The sequence below is a fragment of the Manacus vitellinus genome, unplaced genomic scaffold, assembly GCF_001715985.3.
Source record: "Manacus vitellinus isolate BGI_N305 unplaced genomic scaffold, ASM171598v3 scaffold_4_pilon, whole genome shotgun sequence".
Taxonomy (NCBI): domain Eukaryota; kingdom Metazoa; phylum Chordata; class Aves; order Passeriformes; family Pipridae; genus Manacus; species Manacus vitellinus.
In genome coordinates, this window is record NW_021940604.1 from 2,455,461 (window position 1) to 2,482,955 (window position 27,495).

A 27,495-nucleotide genomic window follows, 5' to 3' on the forward strand; every position below is an offset into this window, starting at 1 on the left:
TTCTTTCACATTTCTGTTGGGTCGTGGCTAGAAAGCTTTGCCTATTTTGTGTTTTTTAAGGGTTGTTGCTATAACCCTGAAGCCTTTCCAAACATAGCCCTGCCGAAAGCTAGCTACTTACTTCTGGTTTACATTTTGCCAATTAATTCAAAGTACTCTAATAAATGTTGGTTTTCTCTGTGTGTGTGTGTGTGTTTGTGAAGCACTAATTCAAAGAGGGAGGTCAGGATTGTTATTTCAGTGGTGCGTGAAATGGGATGGATGTTAGAAAGCAGCAGAGCAAGGCATGTGCCCTGCCTCCAGAGCAGGCAGCAGCAAAGAGCTGCATGAGAAAAGTGGGAGAAAAAGCAAAGAGGGAGCCAGGAGCAGAACTGTAGAGAGCTCCTTGAATGACAAAGTACATGTGCTAGTTTCCTATTTATTCCTAAACGTAAGGCTTTTTACATGAGATGATGCAAAGCGTGGCCTTTGGAAGTGCGCAAGTAGGGAGTTTTCCAAGGTGAAGAGATGCTAGAGGTAGCAGAGGGGATTGATTTCTCTTGGATTTGAGAGCATCTTCATAGGTTTGTGGCTGCATTAGTTAACAACGAAGAGCTGGGCGGTGGGGATGGGCCTTGGCCTCTCTGTAGTTTTCCAGCCATGTGGTATGTGGTGGCTACAGTCCTCTGCATGCAGTTCTCGGTATTTCCAGATGCTGTTAATTTAGTCCCTGTTTCCCTGCAGTCCTTCGCACATTTGTGCCGCCGAGCTCTCCAAGCTGGCGGGTTTCCGCACCGTGAGAGCATTGCAGATGCAGGGATGCACTTGCTCCAAGCAGCGCGAGGAAAGGCGGCTCCGCCCAGCCAGCCCCGCCAAGGGGGCCCTGCAGGCTTTGCCGGGTCCCCAGCAGCCCAGCCGAGCCCTGCACGCTCTTTCAACCAGCGAGGTTTTTGTGCATCAGTTTTGGCCAGTTTGTCATGGTTTAAGGCTGGGAAGCCAGCTGTCTGCAATCTGATGTAATGTTGCCCTGGAAACCAGAAATGAAACACGTTAGCATTCACCACAGAATTACTACATACAGCATTAGCCAAAGTAATTAAAAGTTGAGCCATATGGGCTTTCAGATGGAAAAATTTGGAGCAGAGGAGATGGAAGTTAAGTTGCTCCTGCTTGCAGTACTGCAAATTCGTTTGTTTTCCCCTTGAGGGCATGGGGAGAGACCTGTCTGGGCTGTGTGCAGGGGGACGGGGAGATGGAGGGGCTCTAGCTGCTTTACCAGTGCGTTAATGATGCCAAGGCTTGGCCTGATGGGACAGCTCTGTGCCAGAGGCTGGGAGGCACTGGCAGAGGGGGTGCAGCATGGACTCCTCCAGTGCCGAGAGCCTCTGGCTGAGCCTTTTGCAGACGCATCATCCCCTCTTTAACAGACCATGTCTACCCTTCTGCAGTGCTGCAGCACACCGAAGTGCTCATGAAGGGAGAAGAGGGCAAGAGGGGTCTGGCAGCTGGCTACATCTAAGCTCTGTGCCAAGGCCTGGCTGCTAAAGCTGTCCAGGAAGCCATTTGCCCAGTCTGCCACGCTTTGGGGACGTTGGGGTGATTTTCCCATCTAAAGTCAGGGACAGCTACCAAAAAAAGCAATTCGGTCCCATGAAAGAGGGGAGGGTGGTGTGGGTCAGGGAAGTCAAAGCGTCGAAGTTCAATGATTTCCAAATATGTCAGTTATGGCCAGAATGCTTTACATTAGCCATAAAAGAAAGCATTACTTGAGCTGGAAAATTAAGCTCTGTTTCCCATGTGCCAAAGTGGAAACTTTTGATAATTTCAAAGCCTTTCTTAAAAAAATGTTTCATAAACAGGAAGCAAGTAAAAAGTAACCCTTTTTGAAAATGCTTTTATCTTCAAGGAGTCAGCATTATTTGACAAGAAAGTTTCCTGAGCAGCACCACCGGTGTAGTCACTGACATTTTTAGGCCTTTTTGCATAAACTTACTGGCCATCCTTTTTGTTTGTAGAAAATTTGTCTGTCACATACTACCTGATATGATAGGAAATAGTCTGCTAGAGAGAGAGTGATCTTGTATTTTCATCTACCCATAAAACATGAGCTGTTCTCGCCTATCTGGGCCAAGCACCGGTGATAGGCAGGATCTGTTGCTGCCGGTGGAGGACCCCAGCGTAAAGGACACCAGGAGTCCAGAAGCATCAGGGAAAACCAACTGCCACTTAATTATGATGGGACTTTATGTCTTTTGAAGTATGGTGGGCACTCTGTACTACCTGCTGGGGTCTGATGTCAGTACCTTGCACTGAGGCTATTTTGACGCTTGCTTTTGCTGCAGTAGTTGTGAATGCAAATGTCAGACATTGCAAAAGTTTTTGTTGTTGTTGTTGAGTTTTCATAATCCTGAGTTCTTTATCAGATATCAGTGGTGCAAAAGTAGGACTAGATGTTTATTCTTCAACGAAGCCCTTGGTGGGAGGACCAGGTATGAGCCATTCTCTAAGTCTTACAGATCTCACGGTTTCACGAACTTGCAGTAGTCTGCAAACCAAGGGTGTACAAAAAATAATGATGGAAAGCAATGCTTTAGAGTAATTGCATTTAAAATAAACATATCTTGAGTGCAGAATATGCATGATGGTCGCTTGCCAGGATGCACTTAATAGCCCAAGAAGTCTTGACCGAACTTCTTGATTACAGTCAATAATCCATTCATCATCTTATCTAAATATGTCTGTCTTGTTTGATGTGTCACCACGTTGTCCCAGGCATAATTCTTGAATTAATGCTCATCTTGTTGCTTAATTTACTTTGATATTAGCAAGCCTGGTTCTTTACAGCCCTATTTTTCCCAAAGGAGGATTATTAATTACCTAACCAGTTCGTACCCATAATAAATGCATTCATGCAATTCTTGGATGACAGAATGGCTATTTCTAGTGCCATATGTGACCCATTCGGTATCCCTCCTTCTTTTGGAGTAACACAAGGTTTGTGGGAAATCAGTAATTGGTAGTGCCCTTGCAGAAAGTTGTTGAAGTTTGCTGTGGTGTGGTTCTGGGGCCCTTGTGCAGTGCATGCCTGGGAGGTAGACTTTTAGAACTGCCCTGGCTCCATTAGGCACTGTTTGTGCTTTGAAAGTGTACCTGTGCAACTGCTAATTGGTGTCTTGCCCCATGGCATCTACCATTCTTACCACATCCTGATATTTCAGTGCACTAGAAAAGTAGAAAGCATTTTTATATTTGGCCTGTTTTATTCATCCTCCAGATAAGCAGACAGCATTTTTGCTGGGAAGAGAGTGGCTTTTTTTTTCTTTTTTTCTTGGCTTGCATCTGTTGGGAATTTTTTTTTTTTTTTAAAGTTTAATCAAGGAGAAGGCGAAAAAAAGGATGAGTGCACTGTGGAAACCCAGATAGCTGCACTGACAGGAAGTTGCATGAGGGTTTTTAAAGCTGACCATTAGGAATGCAGCAAATTGGCTGGGACCGTGGGTTAAAACAGAGTTAGGTATACAATCCATACTGCACTCCAGCTGGAGCTTGTGCTGTGTGCAGGAATGTGCAGCAGCGCATGGTGCCAGGGTCGTCCTGGCCAAGTCGGAGAGCCCTGTTGGCCTCCTCTCCCCTTCCCTGCCCTTCCCCCCATCACTTTCCACATTCTGAACTGATTAAAACAGAGGAAGTAGCACGTTGAACGTTGGATCTGGCTCGAAAATCGAAGTCGTCTTCTCGTTCACAAGGAATGGATTGTTTCAGCTTGTTGTGTCACTGCTGCTGGAGAGAAGGGAATTTTTTTTTGTCTCTGTAATGTTTGATACTTGAGGGAAAACAGCTGGAACTGAGTATACTGGATCAGATGCAAAACGAAACGGGATGCTGGGGAATATGGACTGCACTGTATATCTGAAAAGGTCAGAGTTTTCCCTTGGTCAGTGCTTGAGGAATGCTCTGTCCATCTTAATTCCAGCCTCAAGAGTCTTCAGGAGGAGTGTAGGGAGCAGGGAGGAGGAAGGGAATATTTTGTAGTTGTGGCAGTTTGTGAGTGAGGCAGATGAGGTCTCCTCCTTCCTTTCCTTCCCATCCCTTTCTTGTGCTGCTGTTTTTGATTTTCTGGGAAGACTGGAGGGAAAAAAAGAGAAGTCGTCAATGACAGAGCTTCGGTTTGGAGAAGCTGTTTATAACCAGGTTTAAACAGCAAGTTCTGAGGTGCCAGACAGACCAGGGACTGACCTAAACCACAGGAGCATAACTGGTATGGTAAGAAGAGCCCTGGGAAAGAGCCCTGCCTGAAACGCACTCAGAGAGGACGTGGAAGTAGTTATTACACAATGCATGTGAAGAAAGACAAGGGCAGGAATGCATTTCAATGCCTAGGATCTTACGTTGCACAGATTTAGAAATCAAAATGGTATGTCATGCTTTCAGAAAAAGAAAAAAAAAAGAAAAGAAAACAAGAAAACCCTCAGTAATTTAAATATTTCTGTCTGACTGGGGCTGAAAATATAACATCAGTTACAGAGCTGCCTTGACAAACGCAGCAGATGAGCTAACTTGAAGGAGCAAGCCGTGGAACTACTACTTTATTAATATTCCCTTTGTTTCTTTGCCAGTCAAGAGAACAGTCCGATGATGAAACAGAGGAATCGGTGAAGTTTAAGAGGTTGCACAAGCTGGTGAATTCTACTCGCAGAGTCAGGAAGAAACTTATAAGAGTTGAAGAAATGAAAAAACCCAGCACAGAAGGTAAAAAGCAATGTGCATATGGTTAAAACTGCATGTGTGAATGCATGTTTCTTTTGAGAGGGGACAGAAAGTGGAGGGCTGGGGGAGGGAGGGGTGGAGTGTTTATCTCTCCTCAAGTGGAGGGATGGTAGGAATGACTGCCTTGTCTCTTGTGCATGTCCTAAGTAATTGAATTTTTAGACTGTGGAAGGAGGAAAGCGATAACCTAGAGTGTGGTTACTGCTGATCTGGTATTCTTAGAGTAGCACTTGAGAGTCCCTCATTAAGCGATTAGAACTTGGTTTATGTTTTATGCCGCATGCTGGGGAGGGAATCCCCATGCTAGGAGCAATGCCAGCCAGCTGCCCCACAGGCTCAGCAAGGACATAAGTGGAGCCACCACCACACTGCTCCCTCCTCTGAGGCCTGGGATGGCACACAGGTGAAGCCCTTGCTCGTTTTGGGAGGGTAGCAGCAGTTGCACCACATGGCATCATCCTATGGCAAAAATACAGAAATTCTATCAGACATTCTTGTGGGATAGCAACTGCCTAGTGCAATACAAAATTCTACTTCTGGGGGAGCCTGCCTGCAATTTGGCTTTTGAATGAGACCTGCTCCCAACAGAGAGGGGGAGAGAAGGGAGGAAGAGGAGAAGAGTGGGAAAAGGGAAGTGGAGTTCAGCCCCTGGGAACACCATGCTGTAGAATTAACTCTGGATGACCTGTGTGTGAGCACTCAGATTAATGGAGCCTGATCCTGAGGAGCCTCTCTGCACAGCCCTGCTTGAGTCCTCACTGGACTTGTGGGCACCTTTCCATGCTGGTGGCCTTCTTGGCATGGCATCATATGCCAAATCCCTTCATCTTAGCAGTGAGCTGAGCCATATTATGATTCCTTCCTAGTGCATTTAAGGAGAACATGTGCATCTTGCATATGTGGCAGGAAGCTGCTGGCAGATTTATGATCTGGCCGGCATCTCTCCTACATTATGGATGGAGTTACTGGCTGGCATGAAAGGCACAGCCAGTCTAGAGCTCTGGAATGGGCAGGTGTGGTGATCTGAAAAGGTTCTGTCACCTCATAGGGTGAGCATAAAGCTGGGATACCATGGAAGCGAAAACATGGGGTTTGAGATGGGACAAACAAAACAGGACTGTTTTTCCCCTGCTCTGAGTAAAGAAGGCCCCCAGAGAAGCCTGTCTTACCTCCTCCTTCTCTCTCTGGAAGTCTGGGAAAAGCTGCAGGGAGCAATCAGCTGGAGGCTCCAGGGGTACCAGCAGCTGCAGAAACAGGCAGCTGGGCATGCAGACACCTTCCTGCACTTGGACCAGACTTTCTTTTCAGCATATTATCTGTCTTGCTCTCCAAACCCTCTTTTACAACGCCTCACCTCTTTATTTCCTCTTCTTCCTCAGTCTTTCACTTAAGTGTCCCAGTTCCCTTCAGGGCTTGTTTTTTTATTTTTCCCAATGAGTTTTTCCACCCCTGCCTTCGGCAGAAACATCACTGAATTAACAATTGTATGCAAAAAAATGTTTGCTCTTCTTCTTTCTTTCTCCACCTCCTGCCTGTCTTCTCTAACTCTAGGCTTCTCTGAATAAATTATCTGTAACTCTGAGTTTGTACTTTATCTCCCACTCTGGAGTTTCTTTGTAGAATGGCTCTTGGGAAACTCTGTAGAATAACCAGTTATTGCTAAATAACAACATGGATTACTTCTGAATAACTTCTGTGTAAGTAGAAGGCCCCTTAAGTAGCCAAGTCTACATCAGCAGTAGATACCTATGACTTTTTTTTCAGGAAATTCCACACCCAAGTTTCCATACAGTATATTAATAGTGCTTCATAAATGTTCATCATAATCTCTCATAATTTAGGTCTGTATTCTCATTTGCATATGTCAGAGGGCTCTGCACGACCACAAAAAATACAGTGGTCAGATTTGGGTATTGCTGTCTGGCCTTCCAACTTACCTGCAGTTGACTGGATCAGTTCTTGAGCTGTTTGCTGCTGTTCTCTGAATCTGTGTTATGATTCTGATGTAATGTGAAATTCTAGATGACTAGGTTTTGGGGAGTTGGCTATAATATTTGACTGAGTAATATCAGTAAAATTTAAATAAAGTCATTAATGTTCAACAACCTTTAGCAAAATGTAAGACTTGTTTTGAAAACTGGCATACAGTTTCCTAGAAGAAAGATTCTTCACAATCCTCCTCAAAGATTTCTTCAGAAAGAACAACTTTACAAAATTTCCCTTATCTGTTCCTGTAGTTTTTAAAGAAAAGCACACTAGTCTCAAATCCTTCTCTTACATTTCTATTATTGACTCTGTTATCACACTAAATGTACATCTGGCTGATCTGATACTTACTAGAATTTGTCAATATCTGAATCCTGTGTATTTCATCTTAGTCTGCTCCTAGTGAGCTAAATAATTGAAGCTTCCTAATTCCTGGGCACCATTCTTATGTAGCACTTAAAAACACATCACATCTACATCTGTGTCATTATGGCTTTGTGTCATGGACTCACTCCAAATAACATCTGTTACAGTTTTGAAACACAATGCATATTCTACAAGCTGTTTAAAAACATATTTACTTAGTGGACTAAAATTGTTTATCAGCACATACTTGGTCCCAGGAGAATGTCTATTTTCCATTCAAATTGAGAACTAGAGGGGGAAAAGAGCAAGCTGGACAGTCCAGAGAAAGTGGTGTAAAAACTAGAGTTCAGTCTACAGACCTACCCCGATACATTTCTCAAGAGTGAAAGTTACATGTCAGATGTGATCCACTATCCCTTCAATGTCACAGTGATCTTAAGCTTGATAAAATAGCATCTTAGATTTCAACAAATGTATGTCAAATATGTTTGGCAACAGAGTGAACTGAAGATGAGACAGTAATCCTGTACAGGGCAACTAATCTTTCATCGTAAAAGGTGTCCCCTGTTATTGAATGAGTGAGTTTAGTAAATCATAAGTATTTTGATAATTGTTCAAATTTAACTCTGCTGTAAGACTATAGAAGCAATCAAAGATGAAGCCAAAGTTAGGTCCAACAAGAAATTTATTTTGGAAAGAAATAGATACAATCACATTTCTATGTGCATTTCTGATATATACCTATGAATGCTGTGAAATTTGTCAGGGAGACAGAGGAGGATGTGTACTTTTTTTTAACTCTTACCTTTTTACTGCATCTAATACCTGAGACTATAATTTGCTCAAAAGAAAACACCAGAGAAAAGTTTCCTATATGATAAATGTGAAAAGGAATTGCAATTTCAAGTCTTTTATTCTCCCCTTTCCACTCCAAAAAGGAAACCTGGCTATCTGCCCATCTCCAGTATTTGTGTTGCAAAATATTCCTGTTAAATATTTTCTGGAAAAATTTGGTGAACATCAAGTGTTTCTGTCATTACCAGGACACTGCTGAAATTGGCACACTTGCCATTTGACCTACTTCTTTGTCTTTGCATCTGTTAAATAAATTCTGTGTGACTGAAACTGGTGCTTCTTACCCCATCAAAAACCCAGAATTTTTAATTTCATCCTGGAGCTCATCTCCATAACTTCATGCAAAAAATACTGCTTTCTGCAGCCACAGCAGCGCTGGGTATTGGAAAACTGGACCTGAGAGATACTTGTTTGGTTCTTAATACCTGGGTATACTTTAACCTATTGTAGAGGAGCATCATATGCAAATATCAGATGAAAAACATGAGAAACAGATCCCAGTTCAGCTTTTAAGGGGTTCTTAGTGAGAACATCTAAGTGGTCTTACTTAGCTGCAGATAAAAGAGAGAAACTTTAAATAATGATGAGTGTACTTACAGGATGTTGTTGTCTGTCTTGTGTTAACTCATCCCAGAACTCTCACTTCACAAATGGAAGGAACTGCTTCAGGTTTATCCACTCACAAATAACTTCTGAGCAACTTATATCAAGAATAGTTTTCTTACAATTTAAGTGGGTGATATCCTAAATAAATACAGTAAGACTCTACAGGGAAACATCTTAGAGAATTGCAAACAATGACATGCATTGTGCTGCTTTTTTGCCATGTAGGTGTGGAAGAGCACTCACTTGACAACTCTCCTATACTGGATGACAGATCAGCACTTTACTCTGGAGTTCACAAGAAGCAATTCTACTTTGACGGCTCCTGTGAAAAGCAGCCAGAGGACGACTCTGACTCACTTACTACTTCTCCCTCATCCAGCAGTCTTGATATGTGGGGAGCTAACCGGAAGCTGGTGAAGACCTTCAGCAAAACTGATAGCCGTGGCCTTATCAAGCCTCCCAAGAAACTTGGGACATTTTTCTCTTACCCAGAAGAGGAGAAGTCCCAGAAAGTTTGCCGCTCCTTGACAGATGGAGAAATGAAGAAGAGCCTTGGCTCGCTGAGCCATGGGGTAAGTACAGAAAGCATTTGCTTTTATGACAGCAACAGGCACAAGCACCATCTTCTGGTGTCCCTGGAGGAGATTCAGAGTGTAAGGAAGCAGATCCGATTGAAGAAAATGGATACTAACTATTCCTGTTCCAGAGCTTTTCTTTGCCAGCGCCCTGCTAGGAAAGGAGCATCCCCCACAACTTGCGACCTGCAATTACTGCGGCACAAAACGAAAGGGGGTGGAAGTTGTGGCTTCCCAAACAGAAGGCTACGAGGGCGCACTTCTGTCAGCGAGTTCAATATTACCTATGTGGTGGAGAGAAGCCTGTACAGTCACCTCAACCTCTCACAGCTGGTGCGTCCCGTTACTGACAGGACCCTGAGCAAGGCCGACAAGCAGGACCTGAGGAGATGCCTGCTGGAGGAGGATGAGGAGGCCAAGAGGAAGTGGGCTGCCACAGTGGATCGCTGTACTAAAAGGGTTCTCTTGAGAATCCACCAAAAGTCTGTGAGTCAAAGAGTTGCCGTGAAGGTGGTCTTTCAATTTCTGTGAGGTTGCAGTGAACATTTTCTGCTTTATACTTTTAACTAAAATGTAGTATTTCTGCTTTCCTTGCCATTAGAAACCCTTAAGCACTGTAATGCAGCTGAAAGGGAAGAGCTTGATATCATCTAGTCAGAGAAGAGTTTTGTTGAATTGCAGTTTCTACATGTACAGAATTACTCGATGAGAGAGAGCAAATATGACAAAATGCTGCTTTTTAGGTTCACCTAACACAGAAATAAAGATCACTGGTGAACAGAGGAGGTTTGAGGTGCTATAAATATGTTTTTTGTGATGCTTTTGGAGTTGGTACTCAATGGGATTCTGAGAGATGAACAAAATGTTCAGAGTATTAGAGCATTGATATTCAGCTGTGCTCTATTTCTCTTCTGCTGTTATTGTCTTATATTGACCCTCCCCTGCTCAGATTGCATCTCATCAGTTCACCCACCCACCCACTCCGTACTCTCCCTTACACCAAACAGCTGCAGAAAGACAGGGAGTTTGACATTAGGTAGTTACTGCCTTCCTGCTTGCTGTTCACCACCACCAGAAGTATCACTTCTGTTCTGTCAGTGGCTACTGCTCCTAGCATGGGATGAAGGTGGCACCTTCCTTCAGAGCGTTTGGAAAGGGAACAAGGGGTGGCCAAAGTAGGAAATTGTGCTTAAAATGGGAAATTAGGTGATTTGAACATTCCAGAGGGACCCAAAGCTGCTTCCTGATTATATGACCCAGTTTTGACTGTTCCGTTAACCATGATTCTGAGTTTCCTAGGAACTTGCCTTTGGTGCCAGCCAGATCTCCAAAGCCAGCTAGTCTGTTGTCTAGTTGATAATGATCCCTACTTCAGTGCGTGGAAACACCACTGCATCCGTAATGTTAAGCAAGATATTCCAGTGAACAATATAGTAGAAACAGCTTTTTCTGCAGAATAACAGATTTTTTTTTTTGAGACCTCTGTATCATTTCTTCAGGTATAAGGTACAAGAATCACAGCTTTGGTCTCTTTGAATAACCTGTGGGAGATGAGCAACCCCTCATGGTTCACTTTTTACTCTTTGGCCACAAAATATATAGATGTTTGTTCTACCCAATACCATGAACATTCTCTCTTGGCAGCTTAACTATTTTTTCTGCATGACTGCTTGTCCGACCCCTCACAGGGTGCTGTTTATTGTACTCAGAAGACACTGTTTTCCCATGAGGGTATTACGATGATAAGAGAAACCTTACTTGTCCTTCTGTGGATTGAATAATAGGGTTATTTTGGAAAAAAGAGCATACTTGTATGTTCTAGAGATGCCCCATAAATAAAAATACCCTCTAAAACTGCCTTTGTAAATACAGATGATAGAAACAAGCTTTTCAGTTCTTCTAATAAGTTAGTCTCATCTTGCTGTAGTAATTTCATTATGAAAACCAACTGGAGTGACTTTTACTTATTCATGGAGATACAGTTGGAGAAGAAATGGATAGCATTTTGTTGTTGTGGAGGAACTCCTCAGTCAACTGCTTCTCCAGCCTTGTTTGAATCAGATAAATATTGGAGACATGCTACTCTTACTAACTTTTTCAAATACATTTCTTTCTGAAACCTCAAATAGCTGGCAGACTTCAACTAATGATGCTCCTTCCTAAAAACACTTAATTTTTTGTTTGCTGCAACCTCAGGGAAATTGCAATGCCTATGTATTCAGTGGAATTGGTCACTCTGTCTTTCCTTGCCATTCATTTTTGTCATTTATATTTGTTTCAGTGACCTGGACATGCATGAAATTTTCAAATTGCATCAGTTTTTCTTTTCTCCCAAAATGATAATACTTTTGATTGCATGGCCATTCCATTGAATATCCCTCTCCTCATCCACAGACCTTTTGTTTAGTGCAGTATTGCCAGGGTCGCTACTGGAATCTGAAAGCGGAAGTTAAATTTTAAATGTATGGGGAGGTCCATAGTGAAACAATAAGCATCCTTAATATGGTACATTTACTCAGAAGCTTTTAACCAACAGTCATTTTGCTTTCCAAGAAGACTTCTTTAGTAGGAGCTCTGACTGGTTTGACAGACAAGTTTGCTCAGAGCAGTTCCAGATGTCCTCTTTTCATTGCTGGGATTACCATGTGCTGTAGGATTGGTTATAACGGTCCTTCACAGAAGAACCAAATTGCTACTAGCTAAACATGCTGTGCTTTAGAAACTGATTATATTGCTTGTGGTTGGTCTCAAATATTTTCCAAAAACAATTTTTAAAACCTGTGCCATAGTCACATTGCCTTCTGGAAAAAAACACTTAGAAAAATTCTGAGCACTGTCTTTAATGTGTGGGAGGCCTAGACAAAGCTGGCTTTGAGTTGTGATAGAGTTGTGGTGGTTGCAGAAACTGTCATCCAAGCATGTTTGGTGTAAGCAGCACCCAATATAGAAGCTAGAAAATAAAATTTTTTAAAAGCTACTAATATGTGTACTGATCAAGGGTGAACAGGGCAGAAAGAATGTTTACTTTATTAGAATTAATTGTTATAATTGTCCATTAAGTAGCACAGTTTATAGAGCTTGCTTCTTCCTCAGAGAGGAAGCTGGTAGTTCTCAGGTGATGGGTCTTCACTGACTCACCGTCCTTCGTAGTTCTGATCTGATATTAAGTTGATTCTTCAAGTGCCTTTGAAGTTAAGTTATTGTGTTGGGCAGTTCAGACCCTAAGAACTTAGAGAGTTCACAAGTGTTGAGCTTCTGCCTCCTGTTTGTCTCAACTCTAACTCTGAAGAGAATACTTGTAATAGACGTCTGCCTGTCTTCAAAACCACTCTCAGAGCCTAGAGTTGAAGTTGTGCAAGTGAATTGTGATCGCCATACCTTCATCCTGGATTGTTCTGTGAGACCTCTGACAGGGCCAGTTACTTGAATACTATGCAGCCAGTTGTTCATTACTCAGGTTTTGTTATCTTTTGAATTGTCAAGCAAAAGCTGGAAGTACCTAATCTGGAATCAGGACGTGCTGAGTCTCTGGGGACACAATGCTTATGGTTAGTGGGGCTGGTTTTTCTCTTCTCTTACCAAGGGCTTGGCCCACTAGGCTTCCAGCAATTCCCTATATTTCAGTGCAGATGCAAACTGTGCAGCTATTCCCAGAAGGTAGGTTATTCAACACTTTAAAGGATTGGTGGTTCTCTGTTTCAGTGCTGCTGTGGAGCATACATATGAAGGCAGATGGGAGTGCTGAAGTGGAGTTGCCAGCACCTTGGAAAACTTGAATCAACAGTTTCCTCAGACTAAAGTCTTTTTTTCTTTTTGAAGAGTAGGCAATAGGTGACTCAACAGCAGCAGACCTTAGGCCAAGGAGTTGTCTCTGGAAAACACAAACTGCTTTACAATGGATTTCTTGATTTATAATCTCTCATCCCTTTGTTTGTTTGTTTGTTTCCATTTTTGCAGACATTTGTGTTTTAATTGGTGTTCTCCAAATCACAGATGTTCTGAGTGAGCTAGTCATTGTGATAAAACTGTATCTATACTTGGTTTTTTTGCAGAGAACCTGTAGCTTTGGAGGATTTGACTTGACAAATCGTTCCCTTCATATTGGAAACACTTCTGACCAAATGGTGAGTTTAAGAAGGTGCAGATTTGAAATAGCATAAAATGAAATGCACAGTCAAGTTATAGACTGAAGTGTAATTTAGGTCTGTAATAATAGTTTGGGGATCCAAGAAAACAGAGTATCTTTGTTAACCTCAAACTTCCTTAGCTTTGAGAATAACATACCCACCCATATCCATGTGTATGTAAGTATTTATATAGCATATGTGTAAAGAGGCAGGAACAAGTGACCAAAGTGCAGATCTGGGGGCATATCTGTGGGCTGTTCTTAAGTGTGACTTCCTCAGAGCATCACCCAAGGCAAAACATATGATTGCTATACTTTCTCAGTAAAAATATTTACTCTTTGGGATGATGAGGCAAACTTTCATTCACTGAAGATCCGCAAGTTATTTGCATGGAAGTCATTATGTAAGAGATTTATTATTTGTTTTCTCATTGTATCCAAGAGCTCTGCAGTAGACCAGGATCCCATTGTGCTGGGTGCAGCGCAACTGATCTCAGAGCATTTTTGTGTTTAAAAAAAACCAAACCATCTCCCCTGAGAATTAATTCCATTTTATGTTACTCATGTTGGTCCCAGTGTTACTGTTGGTCGGCCTGCAGCCAAAAGTGACAGAACGGAAATGAGCCAGAACATTATTTCAAATGAAATTGCCAACATATTTTTTCCTTTTGCCCATATATGTTTTTCTTTTCTGTTTCAACATTGGGTCTGATAGTTTTTCTCTGTCCACTTAAATCAAAATTAAATTGTGAAACATTTTGTATGCCAGCATTATGTTATTTTTTATGTCAGCTGGGTCTTTTGGGCTTGTTTTTTTGTTTTCTTATTAATTTTTTAACATCAAAAATAACCGTAATTTGGCTAAATCTGTGGGTGGTTATTTTACTCATCAGTTTTCACCTCAGTAAAAATGTTAACTTCTGATCTTTGTATTTATCTTTAAACAGAGATACTTGTTTTGTTCAGATTGCTTTTAACATAAGAAAGTGTGAAGTCTAGATGTTACATTTTTCCCTATAAGCATCAGTAGTGGGTGAGATGCAGTGCATCAGAATAATATATGCAGATCAAAGAGGTTTTTTCCTTGAAAACATTTAAGTCTATTAAGTGGAAGATTTTTTCCAAAACGATAAGGCAAAGAGCTGTTCTTAATTTCTGGTAAAAGACAAAATTCCCAAAGAAGCTGTAATCACAAACAACTTGTAAAGGGAAAAATACTGCATTGTCAGAAATGAAGTATCAGTTGAATTTCCAAGAAACTTTTTGTGAGAATATTAGTAAGATAGAAAACATACATAAATTTAAGGGGGGGGGAAAAAGAGAGAAATCTGTTATGTGGAATATAATGTCCATTTATTTTAGGGGTTTCTGGTTTTCTGTCTTCATGTATCTAAATTGAATCAAGTCAGAGACCAAATTCAGTAGAAAATCTCTTTGGCCAGATGGATTTTTTTCCTTTTTTGTGCTCTGATTTTTTATGCATCTTTGCCAATGGAGGGTTCTAGGGATAGCTCTAAGAGAGTTGCCTTGCTATGGTTCCTGAAACAGAGTAGAATGAAAGATCATTTTTAACATGCTGCCTGGACAATCTGAATAAGGGCTGAATCATGCAAGTAAGTTTGGCAAAATGTCTTCTGATCCAAGCTAGGTGTGTGCTTGTGCCATAAGTAAATGCTCAATATCTTAAGCTGGTTTCGAAAAGGTTAAATGCATTCAAAGCAGCTGGTCATCCACTATATATGGACCAGCTAATTTAGTTCTTCAGTACCCTGTTGTGTGCCTTAAGAATAGCTGTGCAAGTATAACCTACCATGGTTGATGGATTTAGTAGCTTTTTTGTGGTGGTATTTTGGTTTAGCTTTTTTATAAACAGCCTGCAGTAAAACCACAGAGGTTAATGGAATGCCTATCTGAAAATAAAAAGTAAATTTGGGTAGCCAAATATAAGTATCCATATATATATATACACACATACAGATATATATTTGGCTAGGATCTCAGAGGTACCTTTAGTCTTGTTAAACCCTTTGAAGTATTGATCAACGTGAGCCACAACTACTGTTGTGTGTCCTGTAAGGACAGGCTTAGCCTGAGACGGTGTGGTTTTCTATCAGGTCAAATAGTTACCTGAAACTCAGGGATAAAGGCATCCTAACAGACCCTGACACATCTACACACAGTACTTTCACGAAAAGGTTACAAATCAGGCCTTAAGAGTAAGTTACAGTGGACTGCTACAGTGGTTTGCACAAGGTCTCAACAGCTGACAGGACACCATGCTGGCGTCCTGTGTCTGCCAGGATACCTCTGCAATAACTGTGACTGAGGAAAAAAGTGTCTCTTCTGTTTTATAGGTTTAAGCCATGTTTTATTTTGCAGGGCAAAGAAGGAGACTTTGTTTATAAAGAAGTGATCAAATCACCCTCTGCTTCCCGTATATCTCTGGGCAAAAAGGTGAAGTCTGTAAAAGAAACCATGAAGAAAAGGATGTCTAAAAAATACAGCAGCTCTCTGTCTGAGCAGGTATGTAGAGTCTGCAGTAGAATCCACTTAATAATGCAGAAGTGATAATCAGTATTGATTTCCATGCATCAAGGCATCTCTAAAGAAATTTCTAACAAGACTATATGGTGTGGCTTATTCCTGTGTTCTTATAAAATCCCTCACTGTGAAATGGCTTCCTATAGATGCCAATACCATGGAAAATGCATTTTCAGATTTTCATTTAAGTAGCTCATCAGCAGAAGTCTGTCATTGATGACATCGCACATCTCACTATTTCCATTTCTTTTCTATTGTATTTTGTTAAGGGAACCCATCTGTGACACAGGGTCACAGTAATGCATTTAATCTGCAATTTACACTTCAGTTTAAATTCCCAGCATAACTTCACATATGCAGCTCCTCTCTGCTATTACAGATCTTTCCTCCATCACTGCTTGCCCTCTGCAGCAGCCCATTAAAACAGAGACACAATCTAGTCAGAAAGGGGCATCCCACAGAAGATTTTCCTATTATTCTTTCATTACAGATTTTTATAGCTTATTCTTAGAGGCAAACCTGAAGTACATTAGTTTTAAATTAGGCTTTGAATTTCACTGGCCTAGAAACAATTACCTTTTGGTATACTTTGGGTTCCTTGCTTTACTGGAGTGTCAGATATCTTCAGCATTTGTTTAAAACTAGTCTTGCCTCTTGCAATGTGTAAGGAATAGGTTCGAAAGCCTCAGGGAAAGCAGAGCTCTTCCTGGTTAACATCGCCCCCAAGCGGGCTCCTGCCGGCTGGGTCGCGGGGGGTGCTTGCAGTCATAGAGAATTGGGAATGGAAAGGAGGTTGGAGTCAAGCCCTGCCAGATCTACCTTTTGGTATTTAATACAAAGCCTTAGCGCCTGTAAAAAGAGAAGTTTGTAACATTCAGAGTGACAACCCCAAACTGAAGAATCTGAAGACAGTGTAGAGAGGCAGAAACATGGCCAGTTTCGTGCCATGCTTTGCAATATTAAAATCCCTTTCCTGCAGAACTGTTAGCCATTCTTATTCATAACCAGGGGCACTGCTACAGTTGTGGTTATTTAATTTAAACTTACAATTGAAATACTTTAAGGTCTAACGTGATTTGATATTGATAAGAAGATGCTTGGTGTCTGACTGAACTTACAGTGCCCCTCTGCAAAGTCTGCCAAAAAAGAAGGGATCCTTTGAAAAATTGGTTTACAGTCATTTAGCAATACTTCTGCTCTATCTCTCTCTCTAAGATTGACTTGACCTCTGAAGTCATATGCTGGGGTGAGTTTTTTCCTAACGATTCTGCAGCATGCAAATAGTAGCGTTCATCTAAAAGTTTTATGACCACACGTCTCCACAAAAATTCTGGTATGCAAGCTACAGTTCTTTTGTTTTCAAAATTTATGGCACAGTCGTTTTAGAGTATTTGTAACTTTCAGGCATCATGACTTAAACTGTGTGCCGGTATCTCTTTCTGCATTCAAAAGAACCAAGCAAAATTATGCTGGCCACAAGTATCCGCTGCTTTGTTTTAACTGTGCTTCATTGAGGCTGACAGAATTTCAATTAGGAAATACCCTTTTTGATTTTTTGTAATGCTTGACTGAATGAAAACAGAAATTGCCTCACCTATCGCACATGTAGCAAAATTATTTTATATTTATGCATTTATGTTTGTGAATATTTGTACCGTGCACAGGCTGCATTTTCTGGCTAATTTTTTTTTTCTTGTAGGTAAATGAGCAGTGTTATCAACAATTCACTTCAAAAAGAAATATTGCTGCACATCTCACTTGCTTGTCTGATTTGTTTGTGTTCATCTTTGTACAAAATTCTGTTTCTAAAAGCTGAATTTGACACTAGCTGTTTTGCAACTACTGCTGGCAAAAAAAAATCATGTGTCATGAAAATCTTTGAATTGGGAGTTTTATGTAGTGTTTCTTTCTTCTTACAGTGCTAGCTTTTCCAGACTGAATTGTTTGCTCCCATCATCACTGCTCTGCCTAATAAAGTGGGGGTTTACCACAGTTGAGTACTGCTAAATAAGTAGATGGAGGGTTTCAACCTGTTTGGTAAAAGAGCAGGAAAACAGAATCTTTTTCCTTCGAGATGAACAAGAAGCTCCCATCAGTGCCTATGTTCATTTACCAAACTGAAATGGTTCAATCCCTTTCAGGAGTCCAGCCCTGGGGTCATGCCAGGTTCTCCGCAGTTGCCACCACCAGACAGTGACTCCCTGGACAAACCCAAGCTGAAAGCCGGTGGCTCAGTAGAAAGCCTGAGGAGTTCCTTAAGTGGTCAGAGCTCAATGAGTAAGTTCAGTTGTGATTGTATTGCTCCATATCTGTGGCTTCAGGGAGCAGAGATCTCCACAGTAAGCAGAATCACAGGAAGCCAAAGCGGAAACTGGTTAAAAAGTAGAAAGGCTGAGGGTTAGTCATTAAGGGTTTACAAAGAACTGTAACCTCTTTGGTGCAGAGACTGGTTTTTTTGCTTTGTGTTTATGCAGAGCCCTGAAAAAGTGAAATCCAACTTTCTGTCTGGGTTTACTGTGTCCTGCTGTTATAATATAAATATTATAATATAAATGTAATATAATAATATGCCTGTTTACTGCTGGCCAAGAATCGTAATTCTCACTTCAAGTGAGAAATTTCCTGGGCACTCCTGGCGGGCTTCCCACCCTCCCTCTAGAGAAACCTTGAGATTCTCTCATTAAATAGTTAAAGGAAGAGTAAGTAGTATTTAAAACCTCTCGGGTTAAGATTATCTCTACATGAAACAGAGCTTAAATGGAACACAGATGATGTAAACTTGCTACAGTATTCACCGAATTTCAGGATGTGAGAGGGATTCTGTAACCCTCGTGCAGGAGCTTGTTTTCCTCACACCACTATGTTTTTTTTGTAAGCAAAACTTCCCAGAAAGATGACATTCCTGTGACATACCATAGATGAGACACTAGTTAAACAGCTTCTCAGTTAAATATCGAGGAGCTGAATTCAGGAAAACAGGAGTGCAGAGTAGATTAACTAACTCTCCCATCACATGTGTGTATAAAAAATAGCAGTATTTAAGGACTTTTAACTTTGATTATCATGTTTTCTGGAAAGACTTGTTTTCTATCTTACTTCTGTTTCTGAAGCTTCTTCAGAAGCTTTTTTGTGAACTGATACTACGTGTCTCACACAGGTGGTCAGACAGTGAGCACAACAGATTCCTCAACCAGCAACAGGGAGAGTGTGAAATCAGAAGATGGTGATGATGAAGAGCCTCCTTACAGAGGTCCTTTTTGTGGAAGAGCCAGGGTTCACACTGATTTTACTCCAAGTCCTTATGATACAGATTCTCTGAAGCTCAAGGTACTAGCTATGTCTGTTTTTAAGGGGTCAAACATTTATTTTGCTAAAATTCTAAATTAAAAGCTCTTTGCAAATACTATAGAATTCTTAATCTTGTTACAAGTTTATATGTGTTTTTTGAAGCCCTTTAACATGTCTTGCATGTTTAAGACTTGCTTATATAGCAATTACAGAATTATAGCAAAATGTTATAGAACATAAGTACTGGTGTTTTTCCACGTCTAGGGAAAGACACTTGTGTCTTTAGTTTTGGGAAAAATAAAAATGTGCCATGAATTCATTTCCCTTTTGCAAGGATTTTACTTGAAAGACTGGAAAAATACTTTGTCTGCCACAGTGAAATAATCCTCAATGGAAAAATTTTAAAACCCTTGGAAGAAATGTCCATGCACCACCTGCACATAGTGTCTCTTAAAGGCATTTGAGTTAATGTAACTTGTTTTGAGTAAATTTTGAAATACTTTACCAACTGAGTGGTTATCTATTTTTAATTTTTTCTTGATATCAGCTTTGATTATTTTCAGTGGTGCTGTATTCAGTTCAAACTATCTTACTCCTTGCATTCATTACTTAAAATTCCAATGGCAACTAATTCCTATTAAAGCAGATGTATCCAAGGTAATCTCTTTAGGCATACAAAAATGATTTTGTGTCCATTTCTTTGTTATGGTCTGGGGCACATTAGGAAAAGCAACATTGTTGCACAGTTCCTTCTGCATAAGCCCCTTTTGCTCAGGAGATCTGAGGTGAAGTTATGCCCATATACACTGAGCATGTTCTTATTTGCACCAATTTCAGATAGTTGCATAGCTTAGAGACATTTGTACAAAACAGCAGTGGTGCTCTACAGAAGTGTCGGCAGGTTGGAGAATGTGGACGGTAGGGATCCATTCCGGGTTCTTTTGTTGACTTGTTCTGTGGTTGAAGTCATGTCACTTAATTCCCTTTTATTCCACTTATAAAACAAGTATAAGCAGACATTTTTGCAAGAGCTTTGAAAACTAAAGAGTGTTGTCTGTTCCATGTACATATAAATCCAGGTGGGTGTGTTTGCTTAAATGCCTATCAGAAAGCATGCTTAAAAGGTTTTCTTGCTTCTTTGGTCTGTAGAAGGGTGACATCATTGATATAATCAGCAAACCCCCCATGGGCACTTGGATGGGCCTGTTGAACAACAAAGTTGGCACTTTCAAATTTATCTATGTGGATGTGTTAAATGAAGAGGAAGAGAAGCCAAAGCGGCCCACCAGGAGACGTCGAAAAAGCAGACCACCCCAGCCCAAGTCAGTTGAGGATCTCTTGGATCGCATCAACTTAAAGGTCCAAATTCTCTCTCTCTCTATTTACCCTTCAGTTTTGCTTAGGGGAGGGGGACCACACCTTTTGAGTTGTTAGTTTAGAAAGTTGCACACCAGACTCATAATCCTAAGGCTTGTGACACCACTTAGCAGAATCAGATCTTCGCTGCAGAGTGAAAATAGCTGAGGCCAGACAGAACTGTCTGTCAGGCTTGATGAAGTGCCTCAGGCTGCAAGTCATGTACTCAGAGACTGTAAATCGTTGCATAGTATGGCCGCTAGCTAACACTCCAGAGGCAAGCAAAATGTGTAAAATAACAATGGTTATCCCGTCTTTAAAGAGGACAGGTTTTTTCTACGTTTCTGTTCAGAAGTGCTAGAGATAGATTGATGTGGCTGTCATTCACCCTTCATACTTCTCCCCTCTTGCAGAGCCATACCATACTGTGTGTTCAGGTAGCATTGATACCCAGACCATCTAATATAGTGCATTTCAAATACAAAAATATGTGCAGCATTCTACTTCTGCCACAGCTACTTTTCTGAACTCTGAGCACTGTTTATACAAGCTGTAATACTATAATTTTGGTGCTGTGCACTGGTTTGCATTTGCTTAACTACTGCCTTTTTACTGGGTGCAAAAATCTCATCTAGTATCTTTATTGACAAAATAAATTGAATAAATTTGTTGTCTTACAGCTCTTTTTTTTTCCCCTCTTTATTTTCCATTTGTGCAGGAGCACATGCCCACTTTTCTATTCAATGGTTATGAAGATCTGGATACCTTTAAGCTTTTAGAAGAAGAAGATTTGGATGAACTGAACATCCGAGATCCTGAGCACAGAGCTGTTCTTCTCACAGCAGTGGAACTTCTACAGGAATATGATAGTACGTGGGATGTTTGAGGTTTTCTGTTTTACTAGAGCTCTACCAAGAACCTTGTGAACACCTTAAAACAGAAAACTGGTTCCAGGATTTTGATCCCTTTTTTTTTTTATCTAATGGAGTTACTTCCACGGTAACCCCATGTAACATGTTAGATTTTTGAGGAGTGACTTAAGATTTGCTTTAGTTCTTCCAAAATTCTTCTGTTCGTGTAAGCCCTGCCACCCAACTTAATTAATATCAAGTGTACAATACATAATGCTTTAGAATACTGATGTTCAAGAACAAATCATGAGATAACCTACTCAAAAGAAGAGTCTGACACATAGAGAATAGGAAAGAAGAAATCTTCAGACTAGAGGGACGAGATTAAGATTATCAAGGATAGGAAAAAATTCAAAGCTCAGAGAGTTGTGGAGAAGTGTAATGTGAATTAATTTTACCTGCACATTCATATGGTTCTTGGGACTGTTAATTGCAGGATTGTATAGGTAGCTTCAGGTTGTATATATGACAAAACAATGATTTTCAAAGGAAGCAAACATATCAGTCAAGTGCAAAGAGTGAAAGACAGTGACCCACATATCTAATGTGCAGCAGTGCAATTTTGCCCACTGTACATGTGATCTCAGGCAAGTGGTTGCAAAGATAAGGAAAAGTGGAGTAAGGCATAGCAGTTGAATTCGAGTGTGTCTTTGCTGCATAGCAATAAGCGGGACCTAGTTACAGCAACCTAAGACAGTGCTGAATTTCCCCTTCATCCCCAAGTGTCGGCAGGATATTAGTATCCACTGAGCAGAATCAGCGGAATGGATTGTGTGAGGGCTTTCTCAGCTGCTTCTGTGCAAATTCCTGTGTTTTATCTTAAACTGCCATAGCAGCAATTTAAACAGCTGCTTGTTAAGTGGGCAATGCTTAATTCAATTATAGTGATATGTGTAATTAGTATCTTTAGACAGTGCTGTGTGGCCCAAGTTCCCAGTGACATGTGGCTTTCTTGTTCATTTCCCAGAGAGTCATCTGTTCTTTCTTTGCCCTTCTCTACCCCCACAATTAAGCCACAGTTGCAAAATTAGGGTCTTTTCACTAATATCAGAGTAGGTTTTTGTCACCCAACATGAGCTTCTCTTCATTATTTGCAGACCTATTTAGAATGCTTACTTCCCTGAAGAAATAATTTTTTCAAGGCCCTTCAATTTTGGTTTGAAAACTTGAAGATGTGGTGGTTGGAAAGTACAAATTCCAGCTCCAAGTCAGGGTGATGAGGAGAAAGAGAAGTGGGAACCAGACAGCTCTAACCTGGGAGAGACAACAGTACATAGTTCCACCGCATAATTACCTGTCATGTGCTGAGAGTAGGAATTGGAATAATCATTTCTGACATTTCATTGCTGATATAGAAACCCACAGCATAAACTGTATCCTTGCATCATGAGGTTGGTTTTCTTTATCTTTAGCTCTAGATTTAGCTTCTTTACAAAATATGATTTCTGACAACACATTCTGAGTAAATTCCTGGAATCCAGTCTATGCAGCCTGAGTGGACCACACTTGAGTGTTGTCTTTTTGCATAGACCAAGGAAGGAAGGAATTGATACCACTAGTCTCTTCCATGTCCCTTCGTCCTTTGTTAGGGGACAGTATCTAATGTACCAGACCCACTCCTGATCCTTCCTCTCGGTCTTCTCAAAGGTAATTCAGAATTCGAATTTTATTCTTTTTTACTTGAGTTGGTTCTTTTCAGTGTTTTTTTCTTCTTTTTTTCAGTGTTGGGAGTTTTTTTAAGTCTTAGAAAGAACTTTTACAGCATCATTTTAAGTAAATTTCCGTGGTTTTAAGTTGCGCACGTGAATTCTATTCTGCTTTATTATGTACCATGCTGCTCCCTCACACTCTTGCTGAAGCTGTTGCATATTTACCAAACAGGATGAATGTTTCCAACATTTGTGATGGCTTTTCCTAATGCTCACTTTTATAAAACAGTGGTCTGATACAATTAATACAACAGGAAAGATCATAGAATTACTTAGGTTGATAAAGACCTTTAGGATCATCAAGTCCAACCTAGTCCACTGCTAAACCATGTCCCTAAGTGCCACATCTACACACCATTTAAATACCTCCAATGATGATGACTCAACCACTGCACTAGGCAACCTTTTCTAGTGCCTGACCACCTTTTCAGTGAAGAAATTTGTCTTAGTTCACAAACTAAACTTCCCCTGATATAACTTGAAGCTGTTTCCTCTTGTCCTATCACTTGTTACTTGGGAGAAGAGACCAACCTCCACCTGGCTACAGACTTCTTTCAGGTAGTCATAGAGGGCATTAAGGTCACACTTGAGCCTCCTTTTCTCCAGGCTAAACAACCTTAGCCCCCTCAACCACTCCTCATAAGACTTGAGCTCCAGACCCTTCACCAGCTCCATTGCCCTTCTCCGGACACACAAAATAGTGGTGTTTGAAATGGAAGGTTGAGAAGTTCAGTCACATTTCCTGTTTGCCTGTTTTTCACTGTATTCTCACATCCTCTAGGTAACAGCGACCAGTCAGGATCTCAGGAGAAACTTCTCATTGAAGGCCAAGGCCTAACCGGATGCTCTCCTCGGGATTCTGGCTGCTACGAAAGCAGTGAAAACCTGGAGAATGGTAATGGTGACAGCAATGAGCCTTAAAATTCCTTCAGTCTTTTTTTTCAGTAGATAACTTCATATACTTCTCCTCCTGTTCTTAGCTAACAAAAGCTACTTCACACTTGACTTTCTCCTTTGCTCTGATTACCTCTTTCCCTCTTGGCTTTAGCCATTGGTTTTCATTGCTACTGTTTCTAATTTATTTATTTGCATAAATAAAGGAAACAGATCACATTTCACAAATAGTCTTTCTTTTATGATCTTAGGGCAACAGGCACTCTCACTACCATTCCCTGCCTTCTCCACTCCCAGTCATATTCTCATGCCACTGTGCTTCTTGAGACTTGCACTACTTGCACACCAATAGCCCTTGTCCAAGGGATCACCGATGGAGAAGTCTCTGAACTCTGCAGAGATTAGGAGGATTTTTTCTGTTAAGAAAAAATGTTCTCTATTTTAGGCCATATTTTTGTGTTTGCTTAGGTTGCATGTTGCATTCTCCTCTGATCAGAACCCAACTGCAGAGATTTAGGACTTCTTAGTGTATGAATACTAGAAAGTTAATTAGTTGAGAAGTTTGCATGGAAATAAACTAAAAGAAAAAGTTACTAATGATATCAGTTCCCTTTGCCTTATCCTGCATCAGTAAAAGGTGATGCATTGAAAAATTACTAAGGCAGGTGATAATAGAGATTTTTTGTCTCTGTTCTAAAAAAAACAGAGCATGCTTTACTTGAGAGATGGTCTAAATTTGTCATTAGGGATGAAATATTAAAAGATAAAATACTGGTTTGAGTTTGGCATTATCACTCCAAGCATTTGAGCCATGGTTTGGCCTCAGACTGCCCGGTTTCATCACTGACATCCAGCATAAATAGGAAACCAAGAACAGAATAAATAGATACTGTATGTGACTATTTTTCCAATTTAAAATATGAGCTAAAGATCTTTCTCTTAGTATGTGCATTTTCTGTCAGTCTCCCGCTCAAAAATAACAATTTGTTGAAGAAAATCAGAATTTACTTTGAAGCTGAATGCCTGAAATCAACAATATACTAAATTCCTGAAAGCAGGGAGTTCTTTTTCTTGAATACGAATCCACATCCAGTAGGCATGCTGGAATAGAACCATAGCTAAATATATGGCATGTGTGACAATTTCCTTTCATTTTTGTCTCTAAGTGCCATCATAATGATAGCTGTAACACTGAAATTAAAGTGCTGCCTGTACATTTTCCTTATTTTAACAATATAATAAAACCTTTAGAAAGCAATTGGCATTGCCTGTCTGCTTAGATACTTACATTTAAACTAATATTCCTGTCTGAGTTTTCTAGCACGTGAAATGCTGATGATTTTTATATTGCTTTTTATGAATGGTTTGCTGCATTTCTGCATCATTTTTGCTCACAAATGCATTTAGTGCTTGGTTTGAAAACCATTATGAAAAGAACATTTGATATTGGATTCATTCAGAGATTTTGTCAAGGCTAGTTAATCTGAAATCTACTCCACCTTGTTTGCAAGGTTCATGGACCATAGTTGTTTGTATGCATGTTGTTTTCAAAATAGATTGTGTTCTCATCTTTTAAAATAAGGGTAGTCATTTGTCTGGTATAAACATCATATTGTGCAGATCAGCACTTCATAAAGGGCAAATGCATTCTGAGAAGGAACCAATCTTCAGATTTTCTGAGGAATTTTTATACATAATATTTTGATGACTTCTGTAGTGTCTGGTTTGGGGCTGATACTGGATCTTTTGGTATCAATTCAAGATTTCAGAGCTACTCTTATATTTTGGCTAGAAAATTGTTTGCTATGTACTATAGCAGTGGTCCACATGTATGTTTTGTAAGTACTTCTCTGGGTCCCACTGCAGAAAAATTTGGGTATTCTCTTAGGTATCCACAGTGTACTTACAGCAGCATTGTGGTTTTATTTCAATTCACAGAAAGCAAGGAACATATGGTTTGTGACCTATCCCGTCTTAGACAAGAAGAACCTCAGAGCAGAAAGCAACCATCTATGGACAATTAGTCCATATAGAAACAAGGCAGAGAGAGCAAGCTGTCCTTTAAACATCTGACAGTGGTGCAGTTATTGGGCTTGTTTTGCATGCAGGCATTAACAGTCTCAGATTCATTTGGAAACCACATTGGAAAACTGGTTTTCACAGGACCAGACAAAAGCAGATAGCTACAGAACAGAATAGGAACAGAGCAAGCATATTTGATGCTTCCCAAGACATTCTTGGGGAATTCATCATTTAAGAACTTCAAAATTTGAGTACTCTTTCCTGGCATTCATCCATTTTTCTGAAACTTTTTATGAACATCCCTTGTCTTCCATAGAACCTCCATACCTAACAGTGTCTGTGTATGACTTCTGTCATACTCCTTCCCAAGTCATCTCTTTTCTAGTCTGAGAAGCCTACTAATTATTCCCTATAGGTCATTCATGTCCCTGGTCATGCCTGGCTTCTTTGAAGCTTTACTTATGCTGTATAACTTTTTTAAGGGACATGAAGAGATGAGAATTGCACATGCAATGCACAGAGTTGAATGAGCAGACAAACCACAGCTTTATCAGGTGGGATAAGGGCATTCTCTGACTTGTTCAGAAACTGAGTCCCAGATTTCCACAGTGCCAGGCAGGCATCCTAAGCACTTAAACATTCAGTCCTAATTAGTCAGAAAAGGAAGCAACAAAACAGGTGGCCACATTGCCTAATATAATGTGCATTTTTACTAGATTGTAATCAATAGAAAAAGCAATGAGGCTACTATTGTCTAATGTGCCATCATCTTTGTTGTGTCAACAGACCTGTTTGAAATGCACCCAAAATACAACCACATAAAGTAATGTCAAAATGAAGTTAATAAAATATGGATTTGGGCAAGCCACTGAATGCATTCTGTGTCTGGTTTTGCATACTTAAATTTCTGAGGACTGTCTTCCATATGGAAAAAGAAGTACTAAGGGAAAGACTGAAAATTTTTTGCTATAGCTGTGCTACCTCTAGAAATTGAGGGCTCTAGAATATTCCCCAAGATAGTCTCTTTTCTTCTGAGGCAGATGATGACAAGGAATTTAAAAGTTCCATGTCTGTAATCTAATAATAAGTATCATGAGAGGTGGACAGTGCTTTGTCTAGCAAAAACTGCACCATAACATTAAATAGAAGAGTTAAAGTATTCACCATAGCTTGAACTGAACCTGGAAATAATATAAACTTTTCATTCATTTTATGCAAGTTCCACCTTTGTAATCTTAGTTTTTACCCAATCACCTCTGTCCTTCTGCGCACATTTAAATCAGAGATGCCACCGTGGTTAACAGCACTATGAAAGGCATTAGACTGCTTAACTGTACTGGGGGTTCATAAGACTGAGTTATTATCAAAAATCCTAACATTAAAAATGTGTTTTAAACCTTACTAGCTATACACTTTAACTCTTGTAGTTTGTTTTCTTCTTTTTTTCTCAAGGTAGGGAATGTTACATTTGTGGACATTATTTATGTAACTCTCCACTTTATGAAAACAACTTA

The 27,495-nt window shown here is 40.3% G+C and overlaps 1 protein-coding gene across 8 annotated transcripts in view; it reads left to right on the plus strand.

The window, feature by feature from the left end:
• Positions 1-27,495, plus strand: part of SASH1 (SAM and SH3 domain containing 1) — a 98,033-nt gene that overhangs the window by 62,550 nt on the left and 7,988 nt on the right. For 4 of the 8 annotated variants that reach the window (XM_025895689.2, XM_025895690.2, XM_025895691.2 and 1 more), the window contains exons 8-16: positions 4,596-4,728; positions 8,785-9,620; positions 13,187-13,258; positions 15,640-15,783; positions 17,943-18,078; positions 18,959-19,128; positions 20,239-20,448; positions 21,164-21,314; positions 23,847-23,960. In XM_025895689.2, the coding sequence (XP_025751474.2) occupies positions 4,596-4,728; positions 8,785-9,620; positions 13,187-13,258; positions 15,640-15,783; positions 17,943-18,078; positions 18,959-19,128; positions 20,239-20,448; positions 21,164-21,314; positions 23,847-23,960 (1,966 nt within the window). Of the gene's footprint in view, positions 1-3,423; positions 3,897-4,595; positions 4,729-8,784; positions 9,621-13,186; positions 13,259-15,639; positions 15,784-17,942; positions 18,079-18,958; positions 19,129-20,238; positions 20,449-21,163; positions 21,315-23,846; positions 23,961-27,495 lie in introns of those variants that run through there. The other 4 variants (XM_018078156.2, XM_008928383.3, XM_018078159.2 and 1 more) reach the window with 2 other exon arrangements.